This window comes from Gymnoscopelus microlampas (assembly GCF_963454915.1).
Source record: "Gymnoscopelus microlampas genome assembly, chromosome: 18".
NCBI lineage: Eukaryota > Metazoa > Chordata > Actinopteri > Myctophiformes > Myctophidae > Gymnoscopelus > Gymnoscopelus microlampas.
In genome coordinates this window covers 7,519,752-7,530,981 of record NC_139955.1, presented here as the reverse complement: position 1 = coordinate 7,530,981, position 11,230 = coordinate 7,519,752, and the positions used below count along the sequence as shown (strand labels likewise).

Here is an 11,230-nt window from a genome sequence, read left to right as displayed (position 1 = left end):
AGAGCTGCTACTCCAAAGTGTGAGATTTTTCTGCCGTACGATGGTGTCGCGCGGCGAAAACAGCTGACCTGCTGTACAATAAATATCGCAACGCGTCGCATGCACGACGCGGTGAGAGTTTGTAGGTCGGCTGTTTTCGCGGCGCGGCGCCGTTGTACGACCAAGAATAAATCGGTTCCCCATCTCCCTTACGCTCATTTACATGCTGAAAGCAGAACCCTGGCCTTAGACAGTTATTGGAATGTATTGTGCTCAAACTTGGGCATTACTCATCGTTTAAGGGTTATCAGACTGATTGCTATAATGAACAATAATGATTAGACAATTCACATTAATCAGTTTGAACGTCCAATTTTTCTTTCTTTTTCTTCCTCCAAAGTATGCATTTACAAGTTTTTATTTTTCGTTATCTGACATGGTGAACTATGAAGGAATTGTCTGTAGAACGTTATACATTTTAAGTAACTGAACAGACTCATGTTGGTTGTTGGGTACGTTAACATTCTGCTAGTTAAGTTGTATTTAAGGATTGTCTGTGAGAAACTCAATGGTTACTGGTTTGGTTTTCTCCCAAGATTTTATTGTTTAGGGCTTTTCCTTTTTACAAAATACCATGTTTGCTTTCTGTGATGCATTGTTTACAAAATAAAACGATTTATATAAAGATGGTATATAAATATATAATATAGAAAATACTAGCGTGGTACAAGATTGTCCTCAAAATGATGCATGTACAAGTTATGCTTTAAATCTACATGTCACCTTTTTTCCAACATCTCCATATATGGATCTCCTCACTATGGGGCGATACCATTTCTGTCTACTGCCTCAGAGGTGGACTGAGTGAGTGGTTAACAATGTTGCTACCGATGACTTGCTACTCTTTAGTGCAGTGGTTCTCAACCTTTTCAGGCCGTGACCCCCCAAAACAATCATATTTGAACTGGGGACCCCCATTTTGTTTGACTTCGTTCCACAGGTAAATATTGTGAAAATAGTCGGCTATTTTCACAATTTTGGCCTCTTTCTTATACTATATAGATATTATGTATTTATAGTATAGTTTATGGATTACTTTTGATGCAGTATTTGGTCTTAAAAGTCCTTCAATTGTCACTTCACTATCATCTGGGGACCCCCCCAAAATCGACCCACAGGTTGAGATTGAGAACCACTGCTTTAGTGGCCATTTCAAAATGTTTTTCTTTTTTATTGATGCAACAACAGTGGCTTCTAATTCAGTATGCTACTACATAAGAGAGAGGCTGTACTGTAGTTTCCAGAATCTCCACCAGTGATGTCATTGGTAGGCACATTTTGGAACCATCTACAGCCCACCTCTTAGACGCAGAGCAAGTATACGGAAATGGTACCATCTTATGAGCGTTAGTGCGGACCAATTATGTGAAGATAAGGCTGAAAATAGGTGTAGTGTTTCTTTCATTTATAGTCGGTTGCTTGCCGCTGGTGTCGGGTTCTGAAAACAGCCAATCGCGCCGCGGTGTGAGCTTGTAGATCGGCTGTTTTCGGCATGCGACAGTAGCGTGCATCTTTTTACAAAACCCAAAGCTCAACAAGGAAGACTGAGAGCTTAGTATTGCACAGATGGGAGATTTGTGGTCCCGGGTGCGAGTTAAAGCCCCGAACAGCATGCAGTATGTGCCACAGACGAGGGTACAAAATGAAGTAAAGGGATCTCCCGCTGGGCTGGTGTGCTTAGCTCGGTAAATATTACATTCATCATCTTCTCCGTTTCCTGGTTAAACAATGTTTTCCGTTGCAGAAACATCACTGTCTAAGTGGTAGCGTTGTAGAACGATCTAAAAAACCCACCCTGCAGGCGGCCCCCTGCTGTGTAGCAGTAATGAAGGTAATACTGTGGTGGGTCCTGATGGTCTTTTAACACACACACGCGCGCACACACACACACAGTAAAACCCTCTGTTAAAGCTGCAATCCATAACTTTTCCTGTGAATAAACCATTATTTTTGACAAATAGTATGTATACAGTATATCACTAACAACTGCGGTGGTTGTAGTTGGTCTACCTGCTCTTGTATTAAAATCCTGTTGTTTGATACGACCACTACTGGAAGACAAGTGGTACTGCGTGAGGGTCAAATGCAATATATCCTCTGTCCAAACAGGCTCTCTGTGTCAGCTCAGCAGTAGAATTTGGCGCTTCCCAAGTAGCGCATTAAAGTTAATGGATTGCACCTTTAATTTAACTCTGAGTGTACAAATGGATAAATTAACACAGGATTTTACTGTGCAGTTAGACGAACTCTTGGCTTTATTAGAAAGTCCAGGTGTTTAGAGGCCAATAGAAGTCTGGAAGAACTGCTCTGGTGCAGAATTGACATCAGGGGGAATGATGGCAAATTATGCAAATTGAACACCTGGAAAACATTAAGATTCTTTTTTCTTAAGGAAAAAAGTCATCCGATAAACCAAATGCCCATTACGTAGCTCTATAGCATGGAGGGGAATCGTTTTTTAGCAAGCCTATATACCATGGAAAAAAGACCTAAAAAAAACAGGGTACGCAGCACACTGCAATCGGGAACTTAACGCTATTTTAACTAGTATATCTGCAGTGGTTGGAGGTGTTCTCCCTACTCTTCTATTGAGACATTTAGACCCTGGGTAGGACGCCTACTGGTTGACAAGTAGTACGGCCTGAGGCTCATAAGCACAACATCTCCACTTGCCAAGCAGGGATTCGCTCTTGGAATAGTGGTAGAAGTGTGCTCATGCTTAAATCCTGGGTTGGACATGAAACGTATGGATTGCAGCTTTAACCACTTGAACCCCATACTTGGTTGACCGGAGTCCCTCAGGGCTCAATACTAGTGTTTTCCCTGTTTTCTCTGTACATAAAATATAAAATGTGAGCTTCTAGATCTGCTATTTTATGACGTTTTCCCCAGGATACGGATGCTGGAGTTTAAGTGGTTAAACAGTTACTGCTATTGTTCAGCAGTATGTTATACTGTAACTTGTGTTAAAACAAAAGTAATTAAAGTGACGTCGCCTCATGTCAATGGAGGAGACACATTTGAGGCAAACATTAAAATAGGACTGGCATAATCAAACGGGACAACCCCCCCCAGTAATTCTGGACGGAAGCCGCGTTCCATTTGTCTTTTTTTGGGCCTGGCGTCAGTGTGTTCCTCTGGCTCTCCTCACAGCGATGTCCTGCATGTGTCTCCACAGCAGCGAAGGGTCCGACTCATTATGTCTTATCAGGGACTCCAAACCCTCTGCCTGCTCCAAGCTCTGCCAGTAATCCTGAGGCCAAATTTGCAGCCATCTGTGAACAGATATACAAATAGATTAGGCTCATCACATCAGGGGCTATCCTAACGAGAAAGCCAATTAATCAGAGCTGTGGGGGCGGGGGACTGTGTCCCGAGGGGAGAGAAATCAAAGTACAGACTACAGAGCAATTAGTTCTTGCCTCCACACTTTGCATACTTAATGGAATAAGACAAATTTACCCGTCGTCCTGGGGCAGGTCCTGCACATCTCCGTAGCCCGGGCTGGGCAGTGGGCACCCCATGTGCGAGTTATTGGCCATCTTGGGTTGAGGAGGCGGACTTTGCTTAGGAGCTTTCCGGTGGGCCCGCTCGGCCGCCAGCCGAGCGTTCTCCCGGTCGCACACGTAACACTCGAACCCGTTGAGGTAGTTGGGTTTGCTCATGTCGTTGACCCCCCACTCGCGCGTCTCCAGCCGTCGCAGCAGGCGTGCGTTGGTGATGTGGCGGGGGCTCTTGAAGTCCGAATAGCGCGCGTACGCTTCGTCATTTTCGTCGAGGGATCGGAGGAAGCTGGCGAGGTCCCTCGGCGAGGGGAAGTGGTCTATGACGACGGCCGAATGGTCGTTGGGCATCCAGTCTGCCACGACGGAGGAACCTCGGTACACGGGAACGCAGCCCTGGTGCAGGGGGCGCCACAGCTTCTCCGTCATGTAGTCTGGGCACAGGCCATTTTCCAGTGCCAGGTGGAACTTGTACCGCGCCACAAAGTTCATGAACTGCGGATCCTCGCCAGTCGCGGTGGCTGTGTCCTCCAGGTGCTGGGGCAGAGGTTTATTGTTCAAGCACTTCCCAAAGGAGTCCACCTGCAACAAGAAACGGGACAGCAGAAAAAGTGACAACATAGTTTGAATGTATATAAGAGGCAGACCCCAGTTGTTAGGATATTTGGCACTATATATTTGCACATACAGTAAGTGAAATTTGTCCTCTGCATTTACCCATCCTATTAGGATTAGTGGGCGCAATTAATACAGAGCCCAGGGAGCAGTTAGGGGTTACGTGTCTTGCTCAGGGACACTTTGACCCAGACTGGGCGGGTTGAAGGGCAAACCAGCAACCATCCCATTCCCAGATGGACTCTACACATTCAGCTATGGCTGCCCTCAGTGTGTTTGAGGAAGACATTAGTAAAATGCAGAATCACTATAGCCTGGGACCAGACGAATCTGCGAGTGAAAAAAAAAATTGCACTCTGCGATTTGGGTCTGGCATCGCTCCATAGAGAATCCATTTCCTGCTCCAGAAGACGTGTGTGACCAATCGGGGCCCAGTATTCGAATATGGGAGACTGTAATTGGTAGTTGGTTGTAGGTCTAACCAATTGCGTCGAGGGCCATTGTTTTGATCCCGCCCCCTTGGGAAAAAAAACGTCCTCATGGAAGCACCAGACTCATATCCACACAGTGATATAGTCTGTCTACGCCAGGCTAGAATCACTATTCCTCGATGGAAAGAGAATAAAGAGTCATTTTAACAGCTATTTCACATATAATTCTCCAATGAAAACGGTGGGACATCATGGCAGCAGGACCTCGTCATTGTCCTTTTTACAGAAGTCAAATTGGGGTCCCTTGGGGGGGTTCCAAGCTAAATGAGTAAATAAAGCATCAACGTAATTTTAAATACCTTAACCCTATATACATTGGTATTTTGAAAATAGCGGATGAGCTTGTAGATCTGCTATTTTCAGGGGGGGGCACAAAAGCTTTTCAGATGGGGGACAGTGGGAAAATAAATATTAACCCATTGAGACCTGGAACACATCTGTGTCACTTTTTGATTTGAGATAAAAAGCATTATTTTACACTTTGCCTCGACATGCAACAGTTTGAGAACCACAGCTTTAGTTTACGGTTACCTCAATGTACTTCATGAGCTCCTGCACGTAGCGGTCTCTGTTGGACGGGACGTCGCAGTGGGACTGCATGTAGAGCACGGGGGCCAGGCCCTCCTTCCTCCAGCGGTTCTTCTCCGCCAGGGACACGGCCGCCGGCCGCAGCAGGTACTCCAGAGAGGGAAGCCACTGCAGGGTGAGCGGGTAGTCGGACTCCCGGCGGAACGTGGCGGTGTAGTTGAACAGGCGGACGCCCGGCCCGTGGGACAGGAGGTAGTTGTTCATGGGCGACTCCTCGTGGAACAGCGCCCACGTCTGGTGGCGGAGGCGAGGGAGGGGCGCCTCGTACGCCCGGAAGTCCGTCCCGTAGAAGATGATGGACGCGGTCCGTTTGTACAGCTGGACCTGTTTTGTTTTTTTGTTTTTTTGGAGGGACACACACACACACACCAAAAGTTCAGTTTTACTCGTGGAGTAGTCTCTGAAGCCAGACAGCTATTCCACAATCTTCAAACGCTAAATGGAGTGTAACTTGTGTGCACAAAAATAGCTTTTAAAATAGCTTTAAAATATATTGTTTGATTTATATTTCTGCTAAGCAGCAAGCTATAAGCTTCGACTAATTTACGTGACTGCAGCGGCTAAACAGAAGTGTGTGTGTGTGTAGGGGGGACATTCTCTGCAGATTCTTTGCATATTCGGAGCTTCCGTTGCGTATTGTATTGCGGAAGCACTTGAACAAGTCTCGAGAGACTAATCGTGCAGTGACCTGAGAGGGAAATAATCGATTCAATCATTCAAACTATGGACGTACCTTCCGGTTGCTGGTGACCATGCAGGAGGACGTGGCGCAGTCGATCCGTTCCGTGTCGCCGGGGAAGTGGGGGAAGAGCCCCGCGCTCCACCAGAGGAGGATGGGCAGGTCCCTGTTACTGCGCTGGTCGCTGTTCCCGGGGCCCCGGTACGTGCCGATGGAGGTGAACTCCATGGCGGCGGAGAGGGCGCTCTGGGGCAGGAAGGCGGCCTGGTCGCCGACATCCATCAGGGGCTGGTGGTGGTGCTCCTCCAGGGGGAGGTGAGCGTGGGAGTAGAACAGCAGACACAGCAGTCCCAGTAGGGCCAGACACACGCAGGGCACGAGCCTGCCCTTCACCACCATCTGGAGCCGGAAGAGAGGACCTTTCATTATTCAGACACAATTAGGTTAGCGTTTAAGACCGCAGGGGTAAAGCCATAATAGTACCACGGTCCAACGTTAAAAAGCTGCATTCCGGGAGTTATTTTAATGAATGAAATTGTATTTTCACCATTCTGTATTGCAGTCTTAGGGCACGGTCCCACCGCACTTTTATTTTACCTAATGGGGCGGAATCTGCCAATGCTTTGTCAATGCAAATGCGTGGATTCATGGTCTTGTGCATCTTTCTTGCGAATCCACACATTTGTATTCGCCCCATAGGTAAAATAAAAGTGCGGTCACTGCAGTGTGACCGCGTGCCCTTAGCGTGTTAATACAATATAGCTAGAGTACATCTGTATGGTAGAGGACACATGTTAATACAATGCAACTAGTACATCTGCAGTGGTTGGAGGTGGTCTCCCTACTCTTCCATTCAGACATTTAGTCGGGTCGGACACCTACTGGGTGACAAGTAGTACTGCCTGAAGCTTATGAGCGCAATATCTGCCCTGCAAAATGGGTATTATTGTGTATTTTTTTAGCTTAGATGTTTGGCCTCCCACCCATGCATGGGACCACGGTTCAAATCTCGGTTTATAACAATATAACACTTACGGATTGCATCTTTAACTAAAACACTTTTTTTTGTATCTCCCTCACGGATCATTGTACCCCGTAATTTGGGAGTTTCAAATAGATGGTCTTGGGTGAAAGCATTCCTCAATAACGCAGTGGTGTAAAGTAACTAGGTACATTTACTCAAGTACTGTACTTAAGTACAATTTTGAGGTATTGTTACTTTATTGGAGTATTTCACATTGTCAGTACTTTTACTTCTACTCCACTACATCTCAGAGGCAAATATTGTGCTTTTAATTCTACTCCACTACAATTATTTGAAAACTTTAGTTACCAGTTAGTTACTTTGTAGATATACATCATTACATTATAAAACATACATTAACCACTTTAGCCCTATTTTATACCTAGGCTATTTGAAAATAGCTGATCGTTGTGAGCGTGTAGGTTATTTTCAAACATTTTAGTAAACAAGGGAACCAGGAGACCTGGTACTGCCAGATCCCTAGTGGTTAAAATCTGAATGGCCGGGCTTCGCATGACATGTGTCCCTTCTATGCCCATGTATGGACAGACTTTTTTTTGGGACAGACTTTTTTTTGGCTGGGGCCGGAGGACAAAGTGACCATGCCCATGTATGGACGAAACGGGTACAAAGCCTCATGTAAGCCCGACCCCTTGGGTCTGGCAAATATCTGAGCAGTACTTCCACCACTGAAAGTGACTAGCATCCATTCTAGTATAAACTTCACCACGATCTGTGTGTTTGAACAGCCTCCAGAAAAACTAACAAACAACAACATAAATAGTGTCTCTAACATTCCTAACCATGGACTGTGTGTGAGGATCATTGAGGTTCTTATTCCTTACCCTGGACTGTGTGTGAGGATCATTAAGGTTCTTATTCCTTACCCTGGACTGTGTGTGAGGATCATTAAGGTTCTTATTCCTTACCCTGGACTGTGTGTGAGGATCATTGAGGTTCTAATTCCTTACCCTGGACTTTGTGTGAGGATCATTAAGGTTCTTATTCCTTACCCTGGACTGTGTGTGAGGATCATTAAGGTTCTTATTCCTTACCCTGGACTGTGTGTGAGGATCATTAAGGTTCTAATTCCTTACCCTGGACTGTGTGTGAGAATCATTAAGGTTCTTATTCCTTACCCTGGACTGTGTGTGAGGATCATTAAGATTCTTATACCTTACCCTGGACTGTGTGTGAGGATCATTAAGATTCTTAGACCTTACCCTGGACTGTGTGTGAGGATCATTAAGGTTCTTATACCTTACCCTGGACTGTGTGTGAGGATCATTAAGGTTCTTATTCCTTACCCTGGACTGTGTGAGGATTAGCTGTAGAATACAACTCTCGTAGACGTATTTATGATTCTGACGTTTTCAATCTACAAGAGTTGTAGGGTTCACCCCCCATGGACACAGGGACTTTCAGCACTATGCCCCGTAGACACTCCAAACATGTACAAATTTAAAATAAATGTGCTTACCCCCACGCCCTAAATGTTAACTCTCGCTACGCGGTAGTAGTTTAATGTAATGATCAATATCTTTCAATAAAGAAGTATTTTAATGCCGTTTGTGGCCGATTCTGTCGGAAGTTCCCAATGGGCGGTAGTGACGCGCCCATCTGGTGAAACCCGGAATTACACTCAATGTAAAGAGGAAGTAAACGAGGGTGAAAAAATGGCGTTCGGCCACAGACAGCATTAAAACACTTCTTTATTGAAAGATATGTTTTTTTTTTACATTAAACTACTACCCCGTAGCGAGAGTTAACATTTAGGGCGTGGGGGTAAGCACCTTTAGTTAACATTTAGGGCGTGGGGGTAAGCACCTTTATTTTCAATTTGTACATGTTTGGAGTGTCTGCGGGGTATAGTGCAGAAAGTCCCTGTGTCCATGGGGGGTGAACCCTACAACTCTCGTAGATTGAAAACGTCAGAATCATAAATTCGTCTACGAGAGTTGTATTCTACAGCTATGTGAGGATCATTAAGGTTCTTATTCCTTACCCTGGACTGTGTGTGAGGATCATTAAGGTTCTTATTCCTTACCCTGGACTGTGTGTGAGGATCATTAAGGTTCTTATATCTTATTCCTTACCCTGATGGACTGTGTGTGAGGATCATTAAGGTTCGTTCCTCACTTGCAGCGATGAAAAGACACCATTCTCCAGCGGACTATGATTGTAAATAAAGGATGAATCATCTAACGTTAGTGGAATACCGTTAGATGGAGTAAATCACACACACGCACACACACACACACACACACACACACACACACACACACACGATAACATAACAACAACGACGAGGAACAAAAAACAGCTGGAGTCGGTGTTGCCAGGTCTTGCGAGACAAACTAGCAACTAGGTCTATGAAAACGAGCCCAAAAGAAGCAACTTAGGCACATATAAGCACGTTTAAACGAACCTATGCATTGTTGGCTATTTGAAAATAGCAGATCTACAAGCTTGTAGATCTGCTAAAAGCTAAAACATGTGAAACAAGCTCAAATAAGCAAATACACTTTAGAAACAAGCCCCACAAACCGCAACCCGCCGCAACTACCAATATTTTTACAAGCAACTTTACAGAAAAGCAAGCCAAAAGTCGCTTATAATAAGCGGACATGGCAACACTGTCTCTGCTCTTTCGACTTCTGCTCCCCCAAACAAACCCCCGTCTGTTTTACCTCCATCTACTGGACTGGAGTGGAACCATTATTTTATTCTATCTTATGCTGTGGTGGAAAAAGTACTCACATCTTTTACTTAAGTAAAAGTATCAATACTGCAATGTAGACATAGTTACAAGTAAATATTACGGAATTCAAAATCTACTTGAACTCTAAGTACATTTTGATGCCAATACCTTTGTACTTTTACTTTAAGTCTTAAAGTACCAAAAGTAGAAGTACTCTTTATGCAGAATGTCCTATTTCACAAGTGTTCAAAATGTACAAAAATCTTTTGAAAATAGCAGATCTACGAGCTCACAACGCCCACTGTGAGCTTGTAGATCTTCAGATAGCTGAAAATGTTTTATTATTTTGTTTTGCCTCTGGGATGTAGGAGAGTGGAGTATTGAAAATTGGAAACACTCCAGTAAAGTAAAAGTACCTCAACATTGTACTTAAGTTTAAGTACAGGAGTAGGCTACTTGAGCACATGTTCACTTTACACCACTATAGATAGACATAGATTGATAGTCAGATAGTATTAACTCCAGCCTCACATAACCGTAAACAACACTCTACTGCATAAAGAAGTAAAAAAAAAAAAAAAAAACGATACCAAGTTTATTAAAGGTAGGGTACGTGATTTTCTTTGGTTAAAATAAGTGTTAAATAGCTCTATATTCTGATAGTACTCATTGCTATAGAGTGTTTGTTCAGTAAAATGAGTCTCCTTGTCTCTCCAGCTCTTTATTAAACACAAAATACATTTTCGTTTCAGTTTCAGTTTCATTTAGATTAAACAAGTGAAATTGGAAGTGATGACACTAAGAAATGAGCAGGCAAAATTGGAACTGGAACACTATAAAAATGAAGCTTAAAATGGGTACTTTCTCCTGAATGGCTGAGATTTTGACACCTACCGAAAAATATATTTTCTGTTTATTAAAGAGCTGGAGAGACGGGGAGACTCCTGTTACTGAACAAACACTCTATAGCAATGATTAGTATCAGAATATAGTGATTTAACCTTTTAACAAAATACTTTTTGTTTTAACCAAAAAATATCACTTACCCTACCTTTAACTAACTAGCCCATGGGTTTTCAACTGATTATGAACCAGGGACCACCACCCTGACTGAGAATCAACCTGGGGACCACTGTTGTGTTGGGAGGGGGGCCCCCTCCCAACACAACAGTGGTCCCCAGGTTGATTCTCAGGAGACCCAACACAACAGTGGTCCAGGTTGATTCTCAGGAGACCACTGTTGTGTTGGGAGGGGGGCCCCCTCCCAACACAGTCAGGGTGGTGGTCCCTGGTTCATAATCAGGGGGGTCGGGATATGGGCGTGGTGTGGGGGGGGGAAAGCTTGAAATTAAATAATGACTGTTAAGGCCTTAATTTAATGTGTTAATTCGAGGTGAATTAAATCAAGCCCTTAACAGTCATTATTTAACTGAGATATGCTGTTCTGTTCTCTCAACCTTCCATATTAAACTAATGTTGACTGATTCATTGCAACATAACATATATATATATATATATATTTTTTTTTTATATGTTTATTTGACAGGGACAATACAAAAAACAATGAATCAGTTATAAAAACATGAAACC

At 44.0% G+C, this 11,230-nt stretch overlaps 1 protein-coding gene across 2 annotated transcripts; it reads right to left on the bottom strand.

Moving 5' to 3' along the window:
* Positions 1-118: 118 nt before the first annotated feature.
* Positions 119-9,181, bottom strand: pofut4 (protein O-fucosyltransferase 4). 2 transcript variants are annotated; one of them, XM_084085980.1, is made up of 5 exons: positions 9,036-9,181; positions 5,970-6,314; positions 5,180-5,560; positions 3,502-4,124; positions 119-3,314 (listed from the first exon to the last, which is right to left on the bottom strand). In XM_084085980.1, the coding sequence occupies exons 2-5, from the start codon at positions 6,312-6,314 to the stop codon at positions 3,164-3,166; spliced, it is 1,500 nt and encodes a 499-aa protein (XP_083942106.1). In that variant the 5' UTR covers positions 9,036-9,181; the 3' UTR covers positions 119-3,163. The 2 variants fall into 2 exon arrangements, with proteins under 2 accessions (XP_083942106.1, XP_083942107.1); XM_084085981.1 differs by lacking the exon at positions 9,036-9,181 and adding an exon at positions 7,785-7,809.
* Positions 9,182-11,230: the final 2,049 nt, after the last annotated feature.